The sequence below is a fragment of the Gambusia affinis genome, linkage group LG07 (assembly GCF_019740435.1).
Source record: "Gambusia affinis linkage group LG07, SWU_Gaff_1.0, whole genome shotgun sequence".
Taxonomy (NCBI): domain Eukaryota; kingdom Metazoa; phylum Chordata; class Actinopteri; order Cyprinodontiformes; family Poeciliidae; genus Gambusia; species Gambusia affinis.
The window spans coordinates 17,779,725-17,807,695 of record NC_057874.1 but is presented as its reverse complement, the minus strand read 5'-3'; the positions used below and the strand labels follow the sequence as shown (position 1 = coordinate 17,807,695).

General features: G+C 37.7%; 1 protein-coding gene across 1 annotated transcript in view; it reads right to left on the bottom strand.

Annotated features, from left to right (window-relative positions):
• Positions 1-907: 907 nt before the first annotated feature.
• The window catches only part of LOC122833921 (SLIT-ROBO Rho GTPase-activating protein 3-like), a 33,172-nt gene continuing 6,108 nt past the window's right edge, over positions 908-27,971 (bottom strand). The window contains exons 2-21 of the mRNA XM_044121904.1: positions 25,053-25,248; positions 21,231-21,393; positions 19,828-19,890; positions 15,999-16,190; positions 15,564-15,692; positions 15,265-15,486; positions 14,537-14,638; positions 12,158-12,260; positions 11,589-11,766; positions 10,137-10,239; positions 8,317-8,377; positions 7,764-7,841; positions 7,311-7,445; positions 7,112-7,217; positions 6,810-7,037; positions 6,366-6,439; positions 6,066-6,246; positions 4,921-5,067; positions 4,379-4,697; positions 908-3,721 (exon numbers count right to left, since the gene is read on the bottom strand). Of these exons, the coding sequence (XP_043977839.1) occupies positions 3,257-3,721; positions 4,379-4,697; positions 4,921-5,067; positions 6,066-6,246; positions 6,366-6,439; positions 6,810-7,037; positions 7,112-7,217; positions 7,311-7,445; positions 7,764-7,841; positions 8,317-8,377; positions 10,137-10,239; positions 11,589-11,766; positions 12,158-12,260; positions 14,537-14,638; positions 15,265-15,486; positions 15,564-15,692; positions 15,999-16,190; positions 19,828-19,890; positions 21,231-21,393; positions 25,053-25,248 (3,245 nt within the window). The 3' untranslated portion in view covers positions 908-3,256. The remainder of the gene's footprint in view (positions 3,722-4,378; positions 4,698-4,920; positions 5,068-6,065; positions 6,247-6,365; positions 6,440-6,809; positions 7,038-7,111; positions 7,218-7,310; positions 7,446-7,763; positions 7,842-8,316; positions 8,378-10,136; positions 10,240-11,588; positions 11,767-12,157; positions 12,261-14,536; positions 14,639-15,264; positions 15,487-15,563; positions 15,693-15,998; positions 16,191-19,827; positions 19,891-21,230; positions 21,394-25,052; positions 25,249-27,971) is intronic.

The window sequence follows — 27,971 nt, the reverse complement described above, 5'->3', positions numbered from 1 at the left end:
GCCATGTGAAATAAGCTGTACAACAACAAATCTTAAATAATTATAAATTGATTATTATTATAAACACAAAACCTACAAATTGCAGAAAATGCATGCAAGTTCAGTTTTCATTTTGGTCGGCAGGTGGCACTAAAATGTCCTTTTAATTTCAAGCATTTGAATTGTGTTGTATTATCAGGGAATAATACATGTGTCTATCGAATCAATAACTCACAGAGAAGATTAACATGATCTTAAGAACACAAAGACAGACAGGAGCCTTGTTCAATGTTTGAGACTTTTTCAGTTTATTGTTCAGGTAATCTCTGTGCAAGGATAAGAATTACAAAAATCTACACATTACACATAATACATATATACTGTATATATCCTGTTCCTATGATACAATGTTATATTTACAAGCAATATTTAGCAGTAGGTGTTAAGTCATCCCATCGTATGTACCTTTTACACTTTAAAGAGATGTTGATCAACCCTCTGGAGGAGGGGATAACACGTCGTCAAGAGAAAGCAACAGTTACAGCCTGCAAAAACCCAATACAACCTGGACAAGCTAGTTTCTAGCGCAGCTTCAGGGTGGAGGCAGAACCTACAAACAACTCAGCTCCATGTAGTTTATTAGTGCTTCAGTCAACTGAATTGTGTGTCTTACTTGTTTTAGAGGTAACACAGTTAATAATGTGGTAAAAAGAGATAAGGATGTTGTTTATTGGATCAAAGTAAACTTTAATTGATCCTTTTTGTAACAGAAATGATCATGAAAGCTAGAATGTAATGCAAACGTTCATGTCTTGTGCACCATTGTAACTTGGTCTATACTGCCACCCTCTGGACAGTTCTGAAAATGACAGCTGAAGAATGAAATAAAGCGGTAAAGATGAGATGATAAATTTTGTCTTCTTTAAAAAAAAAAGACACACACAAAAAACACTATAATGTCCATTACAAAAGCAATTTCAACCCCCTGAAAAATTTTTTGCCACATTTTAACCACAAATTTGTGCAATTAGTTGGAATATGATATAAATAACCAACATGGAAAAGTGTTAATTTTTCTATTCTGTTCCTTTTACTCTGACACCCCCAAATAATACCTGGTGCAACTAATGACTTTCAGAATCACCAATTTACAAAATAGTCCATCTGTGTGTCATTTAAACTTGGTACAAACTAAATTTTTCTATTAAAATATAATAGAGAGCAGCATCAAGAAGATCGAAGAACACAGCAGATTATAAAAATGATTAGGTCAAGGTTATAAAAACAAATCCCGAGCTTTGAACTGTTTTGCTGGAAACTGCAATCCAAGCAAGTGGAGCATTAAACCCAGAGGTCCATAGAAGAAGAAATTTATTGCTGAAAAAGAGCTAAAAGAAGCAGATACCATCTAGGAAACATGCGAAAGTATGCCCTGTGGTTACATTAGAGCAAAACTGAAATATTCAACCCTCATGAAAAAGGTATGAATGCAGTAAAATTATCACCACACATCACAGTGAACAGTTCATCCATACTGTAGCATGGTTTCTTCAGTTGGGACAGCAAAGCAAGTTTGAACTGATAGGAAAAAGGATGGAGCAAAATTCAAAGCAATCAAAGAAAAAAAAAAAAGTCTTCAAGCAGTGGTTCTCATTCCTGGTTGTTAGGTCCTACTATTCTGCATGTTTCAGATATTTTCTTGATGTAGCAAATGTGCCTTAACTGAATGGGTAGTTAACAATCCTCTGCAGGACATGACGGCAAGCCGAGGTGGTAATTTAATCAGTTTTAATCAGGGGGGCTGAAGCAGAGACACATCAAACATCAAGTTCAGCAGGGCCTGAATCCAGGATTCTGAAAATGACTGTTTTCAAGGACCTTAGCCTGGTGCAGATGTTCATGTTAGAGCAACAAAATAACCCTAGACGTACAGGGAGAGGCACATTGCAATTGTTCATACCCAATCTATCTTCATGTGATAGAATGCTCCATTCAAAGTCTTGCTGTAAATCCAATTTAGAATCAGCTCAAAAACTTGAACTTTACCATTCATATATCCTCAGATGAAACGATTGAAGCTAAAGCCGTTTAGCTTCAAGTCGGCTTGAAGTCAAAGTGCACTTTAACAAATTTATGTAACTTTTCATACTCCTACTTGTATGCAACTCTGAAAAACATGTATACTTTTCCTTCCACTTTATAACAAAACCTAACTTTGTGTTGGTTTATAAAAAAAATAAATAAAATTAAATTAAAAAATCTCACCAATAATCACACAACGTTGTGGTATGTGGTTGTAACATGAAAATCTGAAAAAGTACGAGGGGGTTTGAAAACCTTTGCAAAATACTGTATTTATCAAATATCAGGATATTTTTTTAAAAATGGCACAATGAGGTGGAAGAATGGTACTGATGCTGCTGAATCCTATACTGTAAACTAAAGCACCAGTTGGGATCACAACAGCGTGTGAAGCCATTTTGTTGCATTTGTGCTTTAGTTGGTGCCAGCCAAGTCCTTGTGCTGCCATGAGTTTCACCAGGACCTGCAGCATTTCCCAGATTTTTGAAAATTGTAACAAATATATCTGAATGTGTATAATTTCCAAATGCTATATGCTTTGAAGCTGCTGTCAAGGAAAATACGACAGGTTTAATTCCCACAGAACCAGCATTCTGTGTTCATCAGAAGAACTGCAGCTTGAGGCAGCGGATATTGTCCTTCAGTCATGTTGTCTTCCAACATTGTTCCAAAGTGGGATGGTTTTCTCAACATTAACCTCTCTCCATCAACATAAGTGGTTCTGAAGGAACTATTCACACACAAGACCCCCAGCACAGTCTGGATGTCTACATGGTAAGTGGTGTAGTATTCCCGTAAGTGTTTCATGGTAATGGAGCAGGAAACCAGACACAAAGCACAAGCTCACAGCATCTTTGTAATCTAATATTGTTTCAGCGAGACGTTTCATATCTCAGTAAACAGAAATATTCTCCAGTGCATCTCTTTATTCCAGCTTTGTATTAGTCTATTAAGTAATTTTTATAGTTTTAATTCCTATTTCTGTGTAATATAATCACTGTTAAACAGTACAGTCACTTGCTTCCAGGCGGTGTAAGCAGAAACCAGAAGCAGCAATCGTACCTTGTACAAGATTAGTGGGGAAATATTTGGACAAAATGGGTGTTGTCGTTTGTTATTGATGTAAAGACAACCTATGGGGCCGTGCTGATATCATTCACTATCCACAATGTTCTTGACAGCTGGTAGATTGGAGCTACATGTTACCCTGTTTGTCGGAGGATGAAGAGGACGTGGACGGCGACGGGGAGGGTGCTTTAGGAAACACCCTTTCAGTGGGGGTGATGCCTGGACTGCCCAGACCAGAAGAGCTGGAGCTGCTGGAGCGGTGAGGTCCCTGGCCAGGTCCGATCACTGGAGCCGGTCGCACAGGCCTGACCGGCGGGGGCCGTAGAGGAGCGCTCGGTCTGCGTGACGACAGAGCTGGTTTGAAAGTGGTCATGGTCTCGGAGGAGGAGCTACTGCTGCTACGTCGCTGGGCTGCATCTGGGTCCCTGATCACCATGGTGTGCAGGGGGCTGGCAGACATTTCCTGGGCAGCACCAGGGTGCTTGAGGGGCTCCAGGGTGTCCAGGACAACATCGGGGGCATGTTTGGCTACATTCTGCCGCTCTAGCTCTCGCAATTCATGCAGAGCTGTATTCATGGTTTTCTCTATGTCCTAACAAAGAAAAGAAGAAAACTGTTTATTTTTATGAAAATCAACGAACCAGAAAATAAGTCACTAAATTTCAATTTTATTTCATAGTGTTATGCACTATTGACTTTTTTGAGTTTTAAATCATGTAATAATGTCATTTCCTCATCAAAAACATACCTTGAGTGTGTTTCAAAGCTAACAGTAAAGATAAAACTTATATAAAAAATACAATGCTATTTACTAAATGTATTGCAACTTAACCTTCCCTCTAAAAAACATCCCATAATTCAAAATGTAAACATTTGCTACGGCTGTTTTTTTGAAAATGGCTAACCACCAGCACATAGCCTCCTGCATTCTACAACGTAAGTCAATAGATGTAGTATCTTTTATACTGCTCTATTTTCTAATGCATCATCCATCCATCCATCCATCCATGTTTATCCTTGGGCATAATTTATCACATTATACTTATCTTTAATCAACAATTATCTTTCAGTGGCTTAACATTTAATTTCACATGAAAAAACAGCTTTACGTGAGATTTCTTACAACTTGCATTATCCAATTAAGCATTTCTCAGAAGCCTCTATTACATGTACAATACAATTAACACAACAACAACAAAAAAATGTGAGTTGACTCAACTGCACTTCGATAACTCGTTGCAGCCCTCACCTCCGCGAGCGCCTCGGCCTCCAGAGCTTTATGGTCCCCTAAACTGACGTGCCGTGTCGTGCTCGGTGATGATCGTTGAGAGTGACTCTCAACAAATGCTTTCCTGTCGGGGTGGTTGATGGAGCCTGAGCTGCCGAACGTGGTGAGGCGGCGCTTCTCCGGGCTGTCGGCATGGGCCCTGCTCATGGCTATCTTGTGCGGGCTGCAGGGGCGCGGCATTACCCTGGGCGGCTGGTCAGCAGCCCTGGTGGGGCTGAGGCTGTCAGCACCATTGTTCCTGTGGCGGGGAACTGCGGCTCCGTCTGATCGCACTCTTACCCTGAAACAATGGGATTGTAAGGAAAGAAATTAACTTCTTTGTGTTACAAGGAATGTAATTTTTTTCACCTGTCATCATATATTATTTGTTCATGGTATTTTACTAGGAGTTCCCATACATCTTTCATATAAAAATTCCAGACTTTCACAAAGATCCTGAAAATACTGAAATCAAATTTCAGACTATTCCAGAAAGTGGAGGCACCTATTCTAATAAACCTCACCTTCCTAATGCAGGACCAAATCGGTTCTCGGCAGCCTGGTCACAGGGAGACTGACGCTCAATTCTTGATGACGTCCTGTCATCATAGTGAGATCCACTGCTGGTCTCACTTTCTGTCCTCTGAATGCTGTCTGAGAAAGCATCATCCCTGTGAAATGAGTAATAAATCTTTGTGATTATGTTCTGTTTTAGTGAAGTTTTCCACATTGCTTATTAAATTTTAAAGGACTACTGAGTCTTGAAACACCTAGACAACTCATAATAATCGAACATAAGCATTTACTCTTCAAAGTGAGTCTATGTTTCCACAATGCAAATGAACTGATCATGTACACAACCTAATTCAATTTGCTCAATAATATAGCTTTGATCAAGTTACATGCTGGAAGATAAAGCTTTGGTTTCCAAGGATAAAAAGGCTGGAAGTGAAAGAAACCCTATTTGAACACTGGCTTGTCAAATTATAAATTCTTCCTGCTGATTTTCTTTTGTAACTAAAATTGGAAAAGCAGTAAGAAATGCAGAGAGACAGACATGGTTCTTATGCAAGACTTCTCTATCAAACAAAAGTTTGCAAACATGAATCTCCTAACAACAAAACTTCACTTCCCAAATAAAACTGCCACAGATGTTGATTTGTGCATGTCCATCTCAATAAATGAATCCAATCCAAACCTTTTACTTGTCCACACAGCCTGATTTTATGTCCATGTTATCAAGGTGCTTCACTGAATTAAACCTCTGTAGGGTATTTTCAACAGCAAGATGAGAGACACCAGAGCAAGCAATGCATACGCACAAAAGGCTGCTATTAAAACACCCAGGGTCTTATTAACAATTCAGCAGATGTGCATGCTCACATACTAAGAGTAGGCAATGTAGAATGCAATGTATTCATTCACAAAATAAATAAATAAGATAAATATATTGAATAAGAATATACATCTTATGCAATATTTTGTGGATTTTCTTTAGCTGTGGGCTAAATTATAAAAATAAAAAAAATACTTGAAAAATAATAACTTTTTCATTTATAAAATGTGTTACAGATTTTTACATGATAATCATTTATTTAGATGCACCTGAATGTTGTCATTTTTTTTCAGCTCATCCTTTTACATCATAACACCAATAAGTCAAGCTTACATGTCTTGCACTACAATGTATTGATGAGGGATCAGCCCATCCACACCGTTGTGCCGGCCCTCCCACCAATCCTCAGACGCTCTCATGTACAGCAGCAGAGACGCTCCCTTCTTAAAGGACAGCTCCCTCGAACTTCGCCCCACATAGTCAAACTTGGCAATGGCCTCAATTGGCTCAAACTCTGCAGGAGTCAACACATGAAAGAGTTCTATATATAAAACAAATCTCATTATTTTCGCTGCAAGCTGGAAATGCCACTGCTGGGATCTTGACTGTGCATCGATTGCGCCCGTATCTGACCTTCATCACTTGTGTTTGGCCCGGTCCCGTTGTCGATCTCATCAAGAGCTCCTGGCTCACTGTGAGGGCTTTCACTACACAAAGAAATGCAAAGAATCAGAAAAAAATATTTAGATCTCAAGCAGATCCTTTAGTATGAACTACAGTGATCTACAGTGAAATCTGATCTGCAGATTTAAGCTACATTTGCAGGTAAACTGAGATGTAAATTCAACAAATTTGTCTGACACATAACTGTGTTCTACAACAGCCAAATGATACTTTTTCTGTCTTTAAATTAAGATCAAATTTAAATTCACATCTTGTTTGTTTTTGACAACATTGTTTATGTGTCTGCACTTTTTAAACAATTTTTAAAGAATTAGATCTGGTATTCTTGACAATCTAATGTTTTACCTGTTGCACATGTTTGGGCTTTAAGATGCTCAATTTCTGTGCACCTACCAGTACTCTTCACCTCCTGCCATGCATTTTTCATACACCGGTCCTTCCAACTCCCGCTGGCTCGGAAAGATGGCCTCGTGGTGGATAATGATCGTCTTGATGACCTCATTAACGTGTGCTTGGCAAGCCACGGGATCCTGGTCGTCCGGTATGGGCATCAGCGTGGGGCCAAAGCAGATAGCCAGGTTATAGGGGTCCATCATGTTCTCGTCACTGTATTGGGAAAGACTTGAAGAGAGGGCAGCATTTAGTAAAACGGTAACAATAACGCTTATTTTAGCTGTTGCTGTGAAGGAACTTACTGATTGAGAAAAGCAAACAGGTATCTCATGACAATGATCACAGGCCGCTGTAGGGTCACAATTATCTGCTGGAGATGATGAGCTCTTTCACCACCAGAATCAAGTTCTGGGGAAAATAGATAAATAAACAGACAGCATATGAAGCAATCTTAATGACCAACTGGATATTTCAGATCGTTTCTCCTGTAATGTGACTAACTGGTAGTGGAGATGAAGTCGAGGAAACGTTCTTTGGGGAAAAGCGGGTTTTCCAGCCCTCGGAAGTAGAGCTTGAGGACGCCTGCCACAGAGTTGATGTCATGATCCGTCTGATCGTCCACTAGTGGATCTTCTCCTGCAGATGAACCAAACTCTTAATCCTCCAATTGCCCATTCATTGGAGCCACTTTCATCCAATAGGGCTCAGATGCAATCTTACATGTACTTGAAATTAGAGCACCATAATGCAATTATTCTTACTCATTTATTATTATTTCAGGATGCTATGTTTTATGCATTAGGTGGTTTACATGTCCATTACAGCGCTACAAGCGACTTGCAGCCCTCTTAATTGCACTTTAGAGTCCTGTGAGAGTTACAGTGGCTTTTCAGGTGGGCAAAACGCAATTTAAAATTGATCAAGGGGGGATATGGAGGCAACTTGGGGACTAACCTCTTTCAAATGCATTCTTAATGTCATTGACTTCGACCTGAGATCCTGGAACCCGAAATATGCCTTGTTGCTGCAGACCTGTGGATGGATAAAACCGTTACGGTGAAAAGAGGGAGGTATTAATATCCATGCTACTTAAAAATAGCACATGTATTGTTAAATTACAAATAAATGTGGACAAATATAACACTAATTAAACGTGCAAAAGAAAATGATGTATTTTAAGAGACATGCAGAATTTTAGCTTGAACAGACTTAGTCAAAAAACAAGCAATCAATTTTAATTTTTCCCCCCAAAATATTTTATGATGTTTTTATGATAAATGAAAACATAACTCATTGTATCCACCTCAGTCAAATGACCTACTCAGGTAAAGCTTAAACGCCTTTGTGCTCATAATATATTTGGGTGGGGGTGACATAGTGAAAACACTTCAAGCGAATGCACATCTATTTTATAAAACGCAAAAAAAACAAAGATGGAAAATTAAGCTATAGCATTTGCAGAAACTGGACTTTAATCTCTTTATGATGGAGAGAACTTGAAACTTACCGTACAGATTGATGTATCGAATGCAGCTCTCAACCACCACTGGTATAGGCTGCCCTGAATCCTACATGAAGAAATACATCAGAGTGACTGGAGGTAATCAAGCAACAGTAACAGGTGAAAAATTAATATGGAGGAACGGTAAAAAGTTTTATTAATTTATGATATTTGTAGGATATTATAATCATTAACAGCTAAATTAATATAAAATTAAATAACTTATGGTAAGTGTGTCAAATATACACATCACAGAATATATCTGAACAAGAATATGTACCAATATACAGCATTTTAAAATAAAAGAGCATTTTTACAAGAACAGGAAAAGAATGCAGAGAAATGTCAGCAAGCAAACAAAACCCACAGTGACGATCCCATCCCGCTTAAAAACAAAGTACCTGACTCCTGGCACGGACATTTCTTCTTCCCCTGGGCAGAGAGCAGTAAGGCACGGAGAGACAGAGCAGGAGAAGGAACAACAACCACAAAGATTAGAAAGAGACAGATCTTAACAGAGGCCTGGCATGAGAGAGCAGCCAAAGCCTTGTGCCTTGTGGGGTGAGAGACAGGAGGACGGGGCCTGAGGGAGGAGGGTGAGAAAGGGGAAGTTGCCGTCGCAGAGCATTGGCAGGGCTCTTACAAATTTGTACACTTATTCAGGCTAATTTTCTAGAAATACATTTTGGCAGGTCATCTGGCAACAAAACGCCAATAAATCCTGATTGATGGATTTATTTCCACCAATCAGGATACACAGCAGTGAAACTGACAAAGGATTATTGTGTTGCTTTTTGGACATCTGGACCAATTAGGGGCAGTAAAAATGCATTTTGAATCTAAAATTCTACACTACAATATGCTAAATTGAAACAAAGATAATCTATAAATTGCAACTAGTGAGAAGTCCTTTCACCACATAAAGAAATTTCAATGCTTTGTTTTTCACATCCAAGCAGAACCCAATTCAACTTATATTGTGGCAAGTCAAATATAAAAGTCAACTGAATATAAATCAATATAATAATACCCTGGTTTTCTTAAAATTCTGATTTGTATCTCGTAAAAATCTTATGTTTTATATAAAACGATAAAATACTATGTCTGGAATGTGTAGCTTTCTTTAAACCCAATTTTTACTTTCCATACTTGTCCAGATTTTAAAAATTACACCATAAAATTTCAGACACTTCAAGAATAAGTAGAAACCCTGCATTGGTTTTGGATACATGCCTGTTAGAAAGACATGTGGATTCAAATTTTGTCTATTTAATGACTCAATAAGGGTTGAGTAATAAGGTTATAAGGGTTTTATTGTTACCCTTCTAAAAATATCTAAGTAATTACGACAATTCTTCATAAATATTTGCTATTATGTTTGAACTTTGCATATTTACTTTGTGCTAAGAAAGAACCAGCATATCTGTGGTTGAAATGTGTTTTTGATAAATTTAGTAGTTGATTAAGCAATGATTTCATATTGATGCTGTTGTTGTGGGACGCTGCTGAAGCCGCCAAGAAAATATGCCCATGTGTTTATTAGCGTAGCCAACTGGCCCGCATAAAGCCAAATTAATTCAGTGTCTGCTAGCTGGAGGCTCACAAGACTAAGAATATAAAACAACGCGTCTCCACATCACATTTTTAACTGCTCTAAGACCAAAGACAATGCATTGAGCAAGAGGAAAGTGCATGAGCAAAACGTTTGAATAAAAGAGTGGTCACAAGCAAAAAGATTCCCTCCTTCCTACCACTACTACCACCAAAGGGCAGCCAGTGGGACAGCTGAGCTCATGGAGAAACAAAGGGCACAGATGGGCTGATACCTGAATGAAGGCCTCCATATTGCCGTTAAACAGCTTACGGTTAAAAATGGAACGAGGTCTACACTTCCGCATTCTCTGGGGTTTAGGGGGAAGAGTGGGGGGCCTGGGGAGATGGTAGGGATTATAGCGTTGAATGATAATAATAATAATAAAAATACATCATGCATGTAAAAATACCAACATATTTTCAAAAACATTTTTCATATCAGATGTTTAAATGCATCCAAATGAGTTAAAGCAGAAATTTGACATTTAAAATGAATATAATTAGATGTGAATCATCATAAAGAAGCATACCTGAAATATCAGCTGGTTTTACTAATATAGACTATTTAGATGATACAGTGGATTGAAAGAGCGCTCATGTTACTAGAACCCGTCACATTGCACCAACAGATGTCAACATACTTTGGGGGGGTTTATCTGATAGACTGTGAAGTGATATCACTGCGATCACTATCACTGTCACTGTGAAGTGAAAAATAAATATGTCGTTTTCAATTGTATGTAAAGATAAATATCTAAAATGTGTGCCATGCATTTAGACTTCATATTGCAAGCTTTCACTGCATTTACATCTGCAAGTCTTTTCATGTTTCTTTCTACTAGTATAAACATCAATGTTGCTTAATCTCTTTGTAAAGTAGTTTGAGCTCAGTCAGATTGCATGGAGAGTCTGTGTGCACATCAATTTTCAACTCCTGACACAAATTCTCATTTTAGTTTACATCTGAACTTTGACTGGGCCGTTATCACATCAATTTGCTTTGATCTAAACAATTGCATCATAGCTCCGGGGGAATGCTTAGAACAGTTGTCCTGCTGGAAGGTGAATCTCTGCCCCAGTCCAACAGGTTTCCCTCCAACTAATATCTGACCAGTCTCTCTGGCACTGGTGAAGAAAATGATTTCCACAGCATGATGAATTCACCCCCATATTTTATATTTCATATGACAAAATATAAGACGTAAGCTCAAAGGGTATGAGTACTTATGCAAGACACTGAAGAATTATTTCATAAAGTAAATAAAATATTAAGTGGCTTTATAACATGTATCATAAATTAAAACTACAACCACATTGCATTTATAGTTTTGTACAATGTACACTGGCATGCCTCTTGGTCAGATCTCCCTTGGAAAAGAGACTTTATTTCAACCAACTTCCTGGTAAAATAATGGTTAAATAAGCAAAGATAATTATTTAGATCATTGTAAACTATTTTAATAATTCATCATTTTTGTGTCATTAAACTTGCTCAGTCAAGTAGAAGGTGTTTTTTTTATTTTTTACAAATAAAACAACTACGAGGATGTTTAACAAGACTTAAAAATCTTAAGAATCCCTTTATTTCCACACTTTGGTCTCATTTTAGCTAAAGTCAGAGACACAAGAAGGATTTTACACATCAGCTCCTACTTCATTCACCTTCTTGTCACTGAACATCTTACCTTGTTGTTCCATATTCAGCCCTCTCCCCTAAAAGCAGAGGAGGCAGAGGAAAAGAGGCCAAATTAGAATCAGCTAGTTCACAGTCACAGCAGTTAGTGGTATGGTTGAGTGCAGGCTGATTATACAAGGCTGGCAGATGGAGATAGAAAGGGGGTGTTATAAAGAAAAAGGGGGCATCTATTCAGCCAAACTGAATGGGGTGAGCGCCATAGCTGCATTTGACTCGCTGCCAGACAGCGGTCATTCAGCGGTCGGCCCCAGAAGGGGATGGCTTGTCTGCTCTCTCCATCCGCAAACTGGGAAATGTAACCAGGGGCAACTGGAGAGGCAGGCTGAGGGAGCTGATTTGCACAGTTGGATGATTTCATGAATCCGTAGCACACTGACTTTAAGAACTTTGAGAAAACATACAAATTTATTAGAATGTAAAAAAGCTAGAAGCTAACAATGAATGTTTCTCAAACACATTTGTTTTTTCTTTGATCTTGAGACTCAGATCAAGACATGTTAACTGTTAGGATTTGAGAACAATGGATATAAATCCAAACTTCTGATGTATTATTTTGACATACTGTGGATTGGCTGTGCTGGAAGGCCTCTGATACATCAAAGTCCTCCACAGTTAGCATGTCCTGAAGGGTCTGCATGGTGGCATCAAGAGTCTTCTTAACCTGATAAAAGACATCCAAGCACATCATAGTATCCAGTCCCTCTTTCATATGCAGCTTATGTGGAAAAAAACAAGTGATTTATGTATATTGAATACTAAAATACTGTATCTAAATCTAGTACATTTCAAAATGCATATCCTAGAAATTAGATTTATTTTTCTTAACTATGAACACTGTAAAAAGCTGAGGAAACTGCATTCTTAACGCTGACCCATTGTGACCGAAGATTCACACTTCATGTTAGGTATACAGAAATGAGATACCAATTATCATATGTGTGACACATTTGCACAGCATTGTGACCATTAAATTGGTCTATTTTAACAATTTTGACCTTATTTACTAATGTGGTTGCCAGTGGCAGCACTGTAGAGGACAAAGATAAAAATAAACATAAATGAAGTTTAAACGAAATGAAGTCTCACTGTGTGCATCTGGTAGAATCATCAATGGTTTGAGTTATACTGCAGTCAGAATGATGACTGAAACAACTAATTATGAGAAAACCATCAGGTCTGGCATTTGGTTTAGCTGTGACACCCAACTGTGTTAATGTAGCTATTGCTGCCATTGACCTATGTGGTCTTTTGCTAAACCTGGTACACCTATCTCTGTCTTTTTCATAAAAAAATCAACTGAAAGAGGTAATACTGCGACTAACTGTGCATACTTTTCTTATGATTTACATTTTACAGCCCAAAGCTTATCTGTTTAGCTGTATTTTCATTGCAGGATTAAACCGCTAAGGAAGCTACAGTTGTGATTAACATTTTACTTTTTAGCACAGAAAGTACTCCTGGACCAGTGCATCTGTGTTTTTTTGTGTGCTGCCGTCTTAACCATTCACAGAAGGACACCAAGTCAAGTTTCTGCTGGAGGTTTCTTTCTGTTAAAGATGAGTTTTTCTTTCCACTAGGAGATCAGTAGATGGGATTGCTGCATTAAGTCAATGAAACAATGCAACCAGGTGTCTGCTGTCGCTATATACTTTCTGAGAAGGAGTGATTGATGCAAATTCAGTGACTCAGTTTAATCATCTGGGTTTCCTTGGATGACAAAAAACCTTCTACAAGTTTAATAAAATAAATATGACTGCCTTGTTTGATAAAGATGATTGAATTGGAGTGTAAGTATTTGACTTTCAATCTGTCTCACGTATAAATTGGAAGCTTTTTTCTCTGCTTTTTTTGAATTGGTACTAAACTAAACCTAAATAAATTGATTTATCCTTAGCAAACATACCTTGCTTAGAATGTTAAGAGTAAAGATAACAACAAAACACTAAACTTAAAACAACCAGGTGCTACTTAGCCTAGGTTTAGCTGTTTATCAGACTTACAGGAGATTTTATGAGTATATTGTAATTTATAAGCACATATTTTAATGTTATTCTGTACCGAAAACCAATAGGTTTATTTTTCCTTAGCTGCTATTCTGTTCATGTAATTCAGGGAATGGCTGCAAGAAAATATCTACTTGCCGAAACGTGCCCATACCTCCAGTCAGAGCAATAATTAAAAGGATTAGGAGGCTAGCTTATCTTGCAGCACCCAACAACAGGGAGGATGGTAACAGAGGTAAAAAAAAAATTATAATAATTGTATATAATTGTTTAAAGAAAAGCAGCAATTCTGAAGTAGGTTTTGGTGCTGCAGGAAAAGATTAATTTGTTTTAAGCTTTTTGGCATCGTTAGCACAGGTGCCAACAAATATGAAAGGGCCTTTGCATAAAAAAAAATGTTGCTTTTGAATACACCATTATCAACCAATTATAATGGTTGGTTACAATTGGTGTGAAGTTTCATTTGTGCCAAGCATTTGCATTAAAATAATCCTTTATGACGAAGACCCTAAAACAAACAGCTACTGCAAAATATTAACATTAAATTATGGAAATAAAATAGAGTTTGTGAATTATTCTAAGCCACTAGCCTGTTTACTTTAAGTGAATCACAAGAAAATCATCCTAAAGGGAGTAGTCTCTTTCAGCATTGAAATGCACTAATCATTCGCCCAGGGCGAATCACTGAGGGTTTGATGAATACTTAAGTGTATGAGTCAAATGCTACGGCTTTTAAAAACTAGATGGTACCGTTTAATGTAGAAGCACCTTTTGTAGTCTAGCAACATGTGAAGGTATTTTTTTTCTTTTCTTTTCTGGCACTACGACTTAAAGCATGAATTTGTATTCTCCGTGCAAGACTCAAATTTAGCTTTCCATCCCTGTCCTCCAGATGCAATCTACAGTTGAGATTTGTGTGCACAGAAGCTCTCACCTCTTCATTTTCTATCTTCAGTGTGGCCAGGCGAGACTGCAGCTGGTGGTATCGCATTAAGAGTTCTGTCTGGACAGGCTGCTGTGCACTAACCTGACACACCTAGAAAAGAAAAAAAGGAACCTTTTACTGAACTTAGAAGAAGGGCTGAATAAAACCATGAACATTCATCTCTGACAGTTCAGCAGCTCCAGGCCTTTTCACCAAGTCTCCCCCACTGATAAGTGTTTTGCTCTTCCCACATCCCTTTCACACCTACTTTGCACTTATGTCATTAAATCATTCAGGTTTGGCTCACTATTCACTGTAGTCAAGTATTTAATAGTGATAAAATGAAATGTATATGCTCAAAGCCCATGTATGATGAGATTTCCTTGCAAATAATTTAATAAAATCTTTGTATGACATTACATTTTCTATTGTTTTGGTTCTGATTGAACTGCACCAAACAACTCTTATAAATGTTAGATCCCAGCCCAAACCAAAGCAACCCCATGCAACTTTCTGCTTTTAAATACTGTTGAATGGAGTCACTTTTTCTTACAGTCACCAAGGAGTTAAAAAAAAAAAGAAATCAAAATTTACTTTAAGTCATCAGTTCTCAAAGCAGGAAGGAACGGTTGGGTGGATTTGAATGTGTGCATGGATGCTACAAAATGATCTGTGGTAGAAAGTAGACCAAAAAGTACAAAGCATCAAGGCGATGAAAAGACCAGCACCAAACTCACCTCATCCCCCATATGTGGCTGGTAGTCAAAGCGTGCTGGAGGACAGAAGATCTGACTGTGTGTGTCCATAAACCTTAGCTTGTCCCCTCTAATGTCCATGGCATCTACGGCTCCTTCAAGTAGATCCAAGCCTTCGTGGCGAGAGGTTTCCAGACTGTATTCAGCAGACAGATAGGTCCTCATGGTGCGTGCCAAGCTTGCATGATAGCCCAAGTCACAAGACTGACAAGGAAAACATGCGTCAAGTTTAAACAAATGAAAGGCCTGAACAACATTGGATTTGACTGGTTTTCACTTACATCTATCATGTCCGACACATCGTGTATGTAATATTTGGCCACCAGAGCGTTGGTAGCTGCCAGATTGAGAAGATAGTCATTCCGGGCTTTTGTGCACTTCAGCTTATTTTCAAAGTACTTGGCCTGTCTCTGGGGAGGGAAGAGGAAGGAAGAGTCCCATTAATGCAGGATGTTAAGTGTCATCCTAATGTGCTCAAAGAAAGCTTACCACATTACATTGATTTTATCTCAGTAATTTGTCAATGTATTGTATGTGTTGAGTGTATGGCACATTGCAAAGAGAAGAGTTTTCTGCTCGCTGTATATTATTTCTACAAATATATAATGATGCAATGAAGCAATCTCATTTAAAATGCATTCATGGTTTATGTTTGGATTATCTTTTATGCCCCTGATATAAATCCTTATTGTGTGTTTGGATTAAGAGAAACAAACCTTTTCCTTCAATTTTTCCATCTTCCGGACAGAACTTCTTCGTTGGGGACGCTCATCGTGACTGTGACGCAACAGACCGCCGCTGATGTCATTCACCTTGCCAATGTGCTTCTCTTCCTGTTTTTCTGCTTCTTTCAGCTTGCTCTCAGCACTCAGACTCTCACTGTGGTACATGTGGTATGTCTTCATCACCTAAAAAAAAAAAAAAAATGTAAGGTGATGAACAGTAAAAACAACAATGAACTTTAAAATACTGTCCCCCACACATCTTTCTTATTTGGAGTCAGACTGATTAGTTTCTAAATCCTTTAACAATTTCAGATTGTACCAAGTGAGATCTGAAAACGTTCTGAATCATAAGAAGTAAATGTTTGGTTGAAGTGTCACAAAATCAGCACTTTTATTAGTTCCTAAAAATAAAATCTAAATCACTGAGTGGTACTGAGACTGAGAAAGAAATGTTTCATTGTAATGAAAAAAATATATATGAATATTTGAGAAAAAAACTCTCTTAATGGATCCTGTTGTAGTATCTCTGTGTATTGTCCAACACATAATCCTCTAATACATCTTTCTCTCATATTACCACTCTAGGTTAATGATTACAAGGCAAGCTGCAATTGCTCGCTACATCTTGGCAATCTTGTTGCCAGCTCTTGGAGCAGTCTGTCAACATGGCATGAAAGCTCTTAGAAGCCCCTTTCACAAAACACTTCAAGTCAGCATATAGTTTCTTTCTGGCCATCTGTGTGTTTTCTGAGAGTACCAGGCAGTATAACATAGCAAATCAACATATCGCAGTTTATGCCACCAAGTCACCTGTGAGCTTTTTTCCTCTAATCCATTTACAAAAGGTCCAAAGTTGTCTAGGCTAAATTTGGTCTACATTTGGTTCAAAAGTGAAAGCTGTTCAAACATATTTTTAGACATTTATTAGAAGAAGACTAAATATAGACCAGAACAAGCTGGTCTTAAACTCCAGACCTACTGATTGCAAACACATTGCTTTCACTACACGACATACACATTTACATCTTTATTTATAAAGTTGATTCTCATCTGCCGTTGAGACTCCCTAAAATAAAGACCCCCCTTTTTTAATTTTTTGTTGTTGTTGTTGTTTCTGTCAGCACTAGTGGCCTAAATTTGATAGTAGCTTAACAGGAACAAGGACAAGGAGAGAAGGGGAGGACTTTTAATGTGAATATTACACTGTTTTGGAGAAAAAGCTTCAAATTCCAAACTATGTGTTTATATTTATTAGCTGTAATTAAATAATTAGGTTATATGTAAATGACTAGCTCTGATTAAACTCACTGGGACAATCAGTTTGTGAGTTGATAGCTTTAGACTTGTTACTTGTCCTCCTGAAAAAAAAAATCATATTGTCTAATCTTCAAATGAGTGTTATCATATTTAGATGCATCACATCATTGTTCAATAACGACTCTCCACGGGTTACTCATGTTACAGACACATGATCATGACATGGTGGAGGATTGTGGAATATTTTCAGTGGACTCAGATGAAACCATCGGGAATCGTATCAAATTCACCATCGTTATGAGTGTCATATTCTTATTGATCATCTGGAGATGATCTGGGTGTATTTGTCCAAGATCTTGTTTTATATTTCAGTAAGACACAAAATAAACTTTTCAGTGAATTAAAAAAAGAACTAGGTCTTATAAACAAGATTTTTATGACTGTCAACCTATATACTGTTTAAATAGTAACGCCAGATATAACAGTTCAATTAGGCAACATCTGCTTCTCCATCACTAGTTCTCAGGTTCTGGTTACCTAGCAACGCTGGCTGAAATGGACGAGAAAAGAATGTGAGATCGATCAGCAGGAGAGGAAGGAGGCAACAAAGTGACACCGAGCGAACGTCTGTGCTGCAAATGAAACAAGTAATGAGCCGAGTGCTGCACAAAAATGTGGTGGATGATGGTTGCCCTAATCCATTGGCTTCTAAAAGTCTTCTCCACACAAAAGATTAAATGGCTTACACATCCATGTTTACTTCTGTTACTGTTACTGCTGCAAAGTTGAAAAGACTTTGCTATCTAGTACTCTGTGTGTCTGAGTTGCAGACAGGCTTTCAATAATGCATGAATGTCAAAAGGGGAAAAGAGAAAAATCAATATTAGTATAGTAGCAATGTTAGTTGTGCTGTATGAAGTTATATGTGAGAAGATTTTTTTTATGCCGTTTCTATCATGGTGCTTTCTGCTCTTTGAATCTTTGCTTCTCACGCTGATGTATTTTTACACCTTTCACAATGAATATTGGCATAGCAACCACTGAAGTTTCTAATGCAGCTAGTATAAAATGTATACCTATTTTGCATTTAAGAAAATATATGCAAATAACAAATTCTTTCAAAAGTCAAACATTCCATGAGACATTTTCACATTTTTTCTCCCTTTTGGTCAAATCCAAATGTTAAATATTTTACTTGAGGTTATTAGCAATTTTATAGTTTCTTTATGATTTTTGCCTAAAATATTTTTATTCTGTTCACTTGATAATAAATTAAATTTAATAAATAATATCAAAGGCTCAGGACAAATTGTTTTATCAGTACAAAGTAGCCAAAGGACACAAATCCAAATCCTGTTTTGAATTCAAGACAATTAATGAGTTAATATTTCTGCTTTACTGCTTGTCTTACTATGGCTCTGGTGTTGCTTTAGTTACAGCTCTTAGAAAAAGGCTGAACTTTGAACATCAAGAGGAGTCAGTGTCAGGCATCTGATGACGATGCCTCTTTGAGATCTACTGGGGCACATCTAGTAAGAGAGCCAGGACTTAGCAATGTAAAAAAACAACAAAACAAACCATCCCTACTGTAAAAAACATCATCATGCTTTGGGGACTGTTTGCAGTTGATGAAATCTTGAAATTGGGGCAGCAGTTTAGTTTTAAGCATGACTATGGTCCTCCACATGTAGCCAGCGTTGTAATCCAATGGTCCAGATGAAAGTGTGGTAATTTTTCAGAATGGTCTAGTCAAAGTCTAGATCTAAACTCAGGTTAGATGCTGGCCTTCTATGCCAGCATAGAAGGCTGGCAGGATATGAGAAATCAATTTCAATCAAATCTGTCTGAACTCAAGGGACTCCCTGGAGTGTGTGCGTGTGTGTGTGGGGGGGTGTGCGTGTGTGTGTGTGTGACAGTAGAGTTCAAAATGTGCGAAAACTATTGTATGGTTCTAAAGCTGTTAAATGTTAAAAGATTTTGCATTAACTTGCAGTTGAACTACAACATCAGCAAACAAACAAACCCATGCCAAAGCAGTCTGATTGTTGTGTTCAGCATGGATTAGACAGCAAGAACGATAAACAGTGTCTTTTCTCTGTTCTGCACCATCGCACACATTGTAGAATTAAAGAAATGCTTTTTTTTGTTTTTTTTGCTTTTTTAAGTTGGATTAAATCATTTGTGAATTGGTAATTTTACAAACAGAAGAGCGTCCTCAGACTCCATAACAGTTACCATGAGCATTTTGAAGCAGAGTGCTGCCTCTGATTAAAAACAGTTTAAGACAACAAAACATTCTCCTTGGAACAATGCAGTAATTGACAACTGAACAATTTATTTATTTATTTATTTTCACAACCTCAGCAGAAGGAAAAAGCGATGCATATAAAAGCCTGCTCTGTTGATAAGGCCTATCTTCAGCGTGCAGCGTCTGGACAGCTGCTGCACAGGTTACGAGCTGGGGCTGAAAAGAAGGCTACGGAACTGCAGCTGCAGGCTGCCAAGGCTGGGCACCGACACAGAAATGTTTCGCTGGCAGGAGGAGGGATGTTGTGCAACTTACTGTGTAGAGTTCATTGGTGACTTTCACTAACTCTTCATGCATCTGGACCCCAATGTCTTTACTCTGCAAAGAAAGGAAAACAGAAGCAGAAGCAGATTTAGTGCAACATGCAGTGTGCATAAATATAAATATGAAAACTACTGTTGTAATCATGGCATGAAACCCTTGAAAGCTGTGTGGCAGTTTTATTTCTATGCGAAGGCTGTCAGTAAGTGCTGACATGCTGTCATTACTCTGCAGTTGAGAGGATCTAATACAATGCCCAAAGAAAAAAGCCAGACAAAAATAGAACAGTGCAGTCATTGCAGAACATTTCTCCTGACAGAGTCCCAGCTTCAGCTCAGTTACAGGGAATAGGAGCGTATGATGAATTGGACATTTCGCACAATAGGGCTTTTAGGCCAGAAGAGGGAGAGAATGGTGCCAGCTCCAGTGGAGTGTGACTCTGGAAATCCTGTAGAGTGGATAAAGAACGCCGTTTTGGCCATTCTATCCTGCTTTGTTGTCACCTCTAAGGCACAACTCCTCAAAACCACAAACTTGCATTTTCACATGCTTAGAGAGTAAGACTTCAGCACATTTGGTTCATTTAGAGTTTGTCTTATCAAGTGCCAGAGGTGATTTATTCCTGTCACCGCATGTGCAATTCGTTACCATCAACTCTGCACTGCAGCTGAACCAGGAAGCTCGAGCATAACAGGATTATTGTCTTAAAGGAGTCTTAGCAAATTTTTTGTGACAGATTTTCAGCAGGCGGTCATCAGTAATCTCCTTTAACCTGGACCAAGCTAACCATCTTTAACCACCTTGGGATTAGTGCATCTTTTTAGATTCAGTTTTAATTTATTAAAATCCCACATTTGCTGTTGTTAAACAATATAAAGAGGCATGTTGTGTAGGGTAGCTGTATAATGCAAGGGAAAGCGTCAGTAACAAGTAGAGAACATCACTAATGTTTACACTTTGCTTGTACCTTCTTATTAGACCCTCTTCATAAATGCCTTATTGTTAATAGCATAGACACACTTTTACCTTACTTCCAAGAAAGACAAATTTGTATTAGTATCCGAATAGCAATAAATAAATACATATGCTTATAAGAACTATAATCAAGGTTTTATAATATTTTACCAGCACCAGGAATAATTCTCGTCTTTCTATTCTTTCTTTCTACCATGTTGTAAATTTTAATTTAAATGTTATGTGTTAAAACTGTGGTATGTTTACTCAAGATTATAAGAAAGTGAGAATGTCATACAAGCATAAAAGTTAAATATATGAACTCTATAACTACTATGTGTGTGCATGTATACTGATCTCACCACAACATGCATTAGAAATGTAATATGAGCTGTTCGTTTGCATGAATGTGCGTGACTTGTAAGGATCAGTTCCATTCTGACCTTTTTGAAGAGTCTGGTGACATCCTCGCCCACGTGTGCTAAGCGGACAATGACGTTGTTGTTGTAGATGTCACTGAGAGTGGCATGGTCTCGGCTCTCTCGTCGGGTCTGGTCCAAAACCAAATACCAGCAGTTCACAGTGGAGATTAGATTTTGGTCTTTCCTGCGACGTTGTAGGGGGAAAAAAAACAACAACACATTGTTGGTACAAATGTGCATCTTTAAGGAGTACTTATAGCTGCGCCAAATGTTTCATGTTTTAGCTGATCAAAGCGGTTAGATTCTGAGAAACTGGCAGATGTAACATCCATGTACTTAAAACATGAGTTTTAATGAAGACTTTCCCCCTTGAATAACTCTAAAGTCCATCAATAGATACAAGCAGTTTTTACCAAATACAGATGAAAACGCCGGAGGGCATGCAGAGAGAAAATCAGTACACACACTAATGTGAGGCATGCTGGTTGCCTGACTGCTCAAAGAAGCATGGGAGTTCAATTATCCTCGCACCAAATAGTTTATCATCTTGTTGCTGATTTTTCTTCTGTGCATATATGTGTTAGTGTTTTTCAACCTTCCTATGATTGGGATCAGGTTTAGACAAACAGAATCATGTCACTATTTTTAATGTTTAATCAAAAACAAAAAAAAAAAGAAGAAAAAGGTGGTTAAAAAATCGTTTCCCCTGCAAATAGGTAATCTCATCTAGGATTCAAATTAAATCTAAATTGTTCTGGGAGAAATCAAAATTCAGTAAATGACTTTGTCACTTTTATAGCTTTTACTAATATGGAAGAATAATTTAAAGATAGATTTCAAGCCGAGTACAACATCTGTGTTAATCTATAAAAGCATTGATAAATTTCAAGCTTGACTAAATGAGTTCATCCTTTTTTTTTATTTTTTTTTTAGGAATACTGGTTGTACTTTGACTGACATGAAGCTAACTGTAATCTCTAATCCTCAGGTATATTCAATGACTGATCCCAGTTTTCTCCCTCATTATAGTTTCTGTGCTATTACAAAGAAACCGGATTCAACCCTATTGTGATTCACAGAGCACCCACAATAAAGTCACCTAAAACCACTGAAACTATTCAAATTTGATTTGGTTCAGGAAACTGGAACGTTTCTTTGATATTACAAACACTTAACCACACATTGTGAGTCAGTGCATACTCTGAAGCATTCTCCAATGCATAATGCAAGTATGGTTAAGGCTTGGCTTTATATTTACTTACAGTGTCTGATGTTGCTCTTCTTTTGTACTAATGACGCAGGAAAAAATGCCCAAACTCATAATCTCTTAATGCACTGTTTTGATTTTTTTCCCCCTTTAAATATAACTAAAAAGGACTGTGCATTTCCACCACTTTTTTACTTCAGATACTTGAGATCTTCAGGGAGAAAAAAAAAAAAGCATGAACAAGCTATTCCTATAGACTTGCCTCTCAAACTGAGCTGGTGTTTGATCCTGGACATGCCTTCAAGATGACAAGATAAAAATGTCTGCCTGCCGGCTGCTCAAAAATAAGGATGAGTCTTTTAGTATTCAGAGCCCCGGCAGCGCAATGTTGAACTGTTTAAGGAAAATGACAGAAAGAGGTTTTCCACTTGGCAGCCCATAAAAAAAATATAATACCTATTTTACAGCTCTGCCATTGCATCAGAAGAACACAAAACTTAACTCAAGAACCTTTTACCGACAATCTGTTACCTCATTCACTGAACATGATGGATATGCAGTACCTTGCACAACAATTCATACCATTTGTTTTCAGATTTCAATCATTTCATTGGGCTGACAGACCAGGAAGGGAGCGTATTAGTGAAATAAGAAGAAGAGACTAGAGGCCTATAACTCTGGGAGAGCTGCAGAGACTACCAGCTCAGGTAGAAAACAAAAGTTAGTGGTGCATTTAGCAAATATAGCAAATAATTATGAAAGGGTGCCATGAAGAAAGTGATGAAACATATACATTTTGCATTTTGTCATAAGGCATTTGACGCATGCATTCTCCAAAGAAGAATGGGCAAATATTTCAAGTTTTGAGATATACAAATCTTTAGAGATGAGTCCTCAAAATACTTGCACCTTTGCTGTGCTCACGTACGTGAGTGAATAATCAGAATTGATGTTTTGTGAAAAATCTTTAACAATTAAATGCCCTTATCTTTCCACTTGTGAACTACATATTACTTCACAAGTAATATTGTGAAGGTGTTGGCTGTTACCTAACAAAATGTAAAAAAGTTTGATGGGTATGAGGTATTTTGCAAGACATTGTTCGTTTGGAGTGATGCATGCGGACAGTCCCTTGTAAAGTAAATCTGTACAGTTAATTTAGTAGATTTAGCAAATATTTGCTCCTTTATGAGCTTCTCTGGCATTGATGTTCACTTTCTACTGGATCTATAAATTAATCCAGTGTATTCTGTCATGCACAGTGACACAGAGAATAAAAATTTTATCATAAGTGGGGAAAATGCAATAAGAGTTATCTTAAAGAGCAGAAGTGAAACTACTGCAGGTTATTAATGACATTAAAGAGCCCCTCCAATCTCTTCTACAAGCATAAAAGTAGCTTTTGACATTCAGTTATAATGATGACCATTTAATGTGATGGAGAAATCTGGGACAGTGAGGGTGTGTGGAGACGTTTGTGCAGGAGTCTCCCTCTGACGGAACGCTCCATTAATCAATGTCCTAGTGACGGGAGCTCTCAGCCATGATTGCGCTTTGGGTCCAGTTGGCTAAAAAGAGACTTCATGATGGAGATGAAAAGAGTTTCCCTACATAAATCTCTGTACGGCTGTAGCATAAATAGATGTACAACTACTTATAAATCAATTACTCCAACTGAACCGTAGTGCTGAATGTAAATAACGGATTTCCTATTTGATAATCTAAAACTACATATAAAATGTGTAAGTATGGTCTGTTATATGACCACTTTATAAAATAAACTGTGAAGTGAAAAATTTTACAGTGAAATGTTTTTTTAAGTAATCTGAGATTCTAGTAGTAGAATCTCTACTACACAAGCATACCTACATTTTAAAAAAGCAAATGTGTGCAATTTATTTAGTACATTTACAATATTGCTCCTTTATGAGCTTCTTAAGCATGGATATTCACTTTGTACTGGATATATGAACTAGTGCATTCAATAGTTTATCTTGTAGTCTTCATTGATCAGTGTTTCAACCTCACAAAAAATATTATGCTTCAAAACATTATTAATGTCATTTTTGTATAGTTATCTTTATGCCAAGTGATTCTCATTAACAAAACCGAGTTGGGCAATTTCTGAACATGCACAGTCACAGTGTGCGGCAGGCTAGTCTAAGCATCATCTCCAGCATGCTGCAGGGCATCGCTGCTGCCCATGACAAATGATCACAATACACTAAAAGTTAAACTAGAGAAAATTAGTAATCTATCACTTTCTTTCTGCTTCATCGAATTCGAAATAAAGATATGTCCCAGTTTATCAGTATAATATGAATTTATGCTTATTTAGCTAGGATTTTATTGTGATGATTTTTGAAAATGTAAACGACATGATAGCCAGAGAATAAAAGGAGAGGGTGGAGGGATAGATAAAGAGTCTGACCTAGTTGGAAGGAACAGAGCAGCCCGGGGCCACAAGGCATCTTGGCCCTGGATTCATTTCAGGTCATTTCCTTTGCTTTTATCCCTTCTCCCTCTTTGTTTTATATCCCCCCTCTGTTTTGCTCTGTGTCTGCAGTGGCAGTGTTTAGCATGGCACATGTGTGATTTTTGTTTATCAGGTGTTTTTCTCTGCTTATAACACTCACTTGAAATGCTGGTGTTCTCTGGAGCTGCGGATTTTTGAGGAGTAGCGCTCAGCCAGCTTATCCAGCCCTCGGGAATACTCTAGCTGGAGTTCGGCCTTTCGGCGAAAGAACTCTTGCAGGTCCTGCAGCAGCTGCAGCCGGGACTCAGACTGCTGCTCCAGACATCGGAACTGCTCCACCAGCTGGTTACGAATTTCTGCGTAACGAAAACAAAAGAGAATTAGCAAAATAAACAGAGCCTCTCTACATGTCTGTCTGCCGCCCCCCTCCCAATTAGGATCACCAAGCCATGTGAGGGCACATTTAATCCAAAGGTAATGCAACCAAACAGAACAAAGTCATCATAAGCGGAGAAAACCAAAATGTCAGGATTCATTTGTCTGCCAGCTTCACATGCAAGTGTTTGTGGGGGTAGAAGGAAGGAGAGAGAGAGAGAGCAGGAGTGTCTGCTTGCTGGGGTTGCACACGTGCATACAGCATGAGATGCATGTCTGATGATTGCAGCAGACAGCACGGAAAATTCAAAATAGGTCAGCTTCTCAAAATGCATTGTGCTGAGAGAGCCTTCAGAGGACATTGGCTGAAATACACAAACTGCGAGCATTTGTCTCATTACATGATTACAATGGTTTCTCTGTGTTTGTGATTTGAACACCAAATTGTGCCATGTTAAAAGTGGGAAAAGTCTTGTTTTAGGCAAACAATTAGAAGCACAATAGAGAGACATACAACAAGAAAATGCAATGTCAACCTTTGTAAAAAAAAAAAAAATACATTCATTTTTTGTAAATTGGCTGCTATCTTGTGGCCACATGTTTTACTGATAAGGTCAGGTTTACAGTTTTACCAATACAACACCTAATAAAAACCTCCTGAGTCCTTCCTGAATAGCCTAGAATTTCAGTGAACCCATTTCCAGTCATTTCTGGCATTTCATTTAATAAAACCTCCAATAAAACAAAAAGACAACCAGCAATATTACCACGACTCTTAAAAAATAAATAAAAAAAGGTCATAAATTCTATACCAACACATACCTGCAACATCTAAAGAAAGGCAGCAATAAATATAGTGACTACACAGCTGCTAAATATAAACTCTTTACTGCTATATGTTCCTTTACAACTTATGTCTAACTTACAGGTACACCTTGATTAAAATTGCACAAAGAGATATAAATATTGTTTAATAATGTCATAAAATCCTTCTAGATAAACATTTTTCACAATATTCTGTGAAAAATGTCCATCAGGGCATCCCATCTGAACCATTAGAATCATTTGTAGGCATATTTTCTAAATCATAGCAGGATCAACTTGCTTCATGGATTTAAAATCAGAGCAAGTTTGTATAGGAAATTAGAAGAGCATCAGTTTAAAACTCCAGATTTAATAACTGAAATGCTAATACCCACAAGTGAGAGAATGTCTTTTCTGTGGCATTACAGCAACAGAAAAGAGTGGGACGAATAAGAAAAATGCTAATTGCAATCAATAGATATTTATTGAGCAGCTGTAAAGAATATTAGTCCAGACAAAGACTGAATGACATAAGGAAGGTATGTGATTGCGATATTATCCAATGAAAATGCAACACTATTATTTACATCCAAGTCTGTTTGATGACATGAAATGCAGTTTAGTTGTCGTCAGCTTGACAGAGAAGTGAAGTCTAAGCTCTTTAATACGGGCACCAGAAATTACCTGGTGGGGTTATCCTCAACACACTGAGCAAACAAGTTTAAGTCTCTATTTTCATCTTGAATGTGTCAAAAACAAACTTGACAGAGTGACAAAAAGATTTTAGAGCCTCATGAAAATACAGGTACAGGCAAACTGTTGGCTTCTAACAATGTGAGCATCTAATTCGAAGGTTCCATTAGTGTCCAATCTAAAAACACTTCTGCTTGTTTTCACTCCTTTTATTTTGTCATTGAGACATCTTAAGAGTTACACAAAAGTCAAACCTGGACTGATTCTACAGTCAAAACTAATTCTTTACACACACATGTTGTGATTTATGAGCACATTAGTGGTGAAAAATAAAAAAAGGTTCTTATTTTTCCCCAGAATATTGTCAAAGCTTATTGTAAATCTAATATCACAATTATCTTCCAAACTGAATGTACAAGATACAGCAACACAGATTAACTTTTCTGTTTTGTACATTTATATAGATTATTATGTTCAACGGATTGTGCAGCTCTTGTTCTAGTTAAATCCATATTAATACTAAAAAATCTAATATTTTTCTATGCACCCAGTGGTGACGCACATCCACTTTGGTTACTTTAGCATTAATTATGCTAAACTACCTCTGAGCTCACATGGAAAATTATGCAGAGACATATGCAAGGCTTTTTGAACAAAGATCTTTTGTGTAGAAGGTAACAAGACCACTTGACTGACACGGTTTCAAAAGATCCCACTATGACAGATTGTTACAAGCATGCATATCATTGCTGAATTGACAACAAATCTATGTAAATGCATGCATAGAAAAGACTGCCTTGAAGAGAAGACTTCTGTTAAAATTCTTCGTGCCATTTTTCTGAAAGCAGAGGGAAGGATGTTAAAGATTCCTCCCCCACCGTCTGTGAGGGAAATTGTGAATGAGTGAGCAAAGACTGAGACAAACAAAGTAAATATGTAATCCCCTGATATGCGGAAAGGAGGAGATGTACCTCTTTTGGTCCCCACAGTTGCCTAGTTGCCTGGTTACATGCCTCTGGAGGCATTTCAGCGAGAGCAGGCCAGTTCCCTGCTCCAACAGTCGCAGCAGTCAGTCTGTTTAGCATAATGGCCAAGGACGAGGGCAACATACTCTGCTTCAGAATAAGCAACAACCAACCTCTAATGATGAATAAAGGCAGCGATCAAGTCCAAAACTTCAAGGGCTATGATGCACTCTTGAACTGAA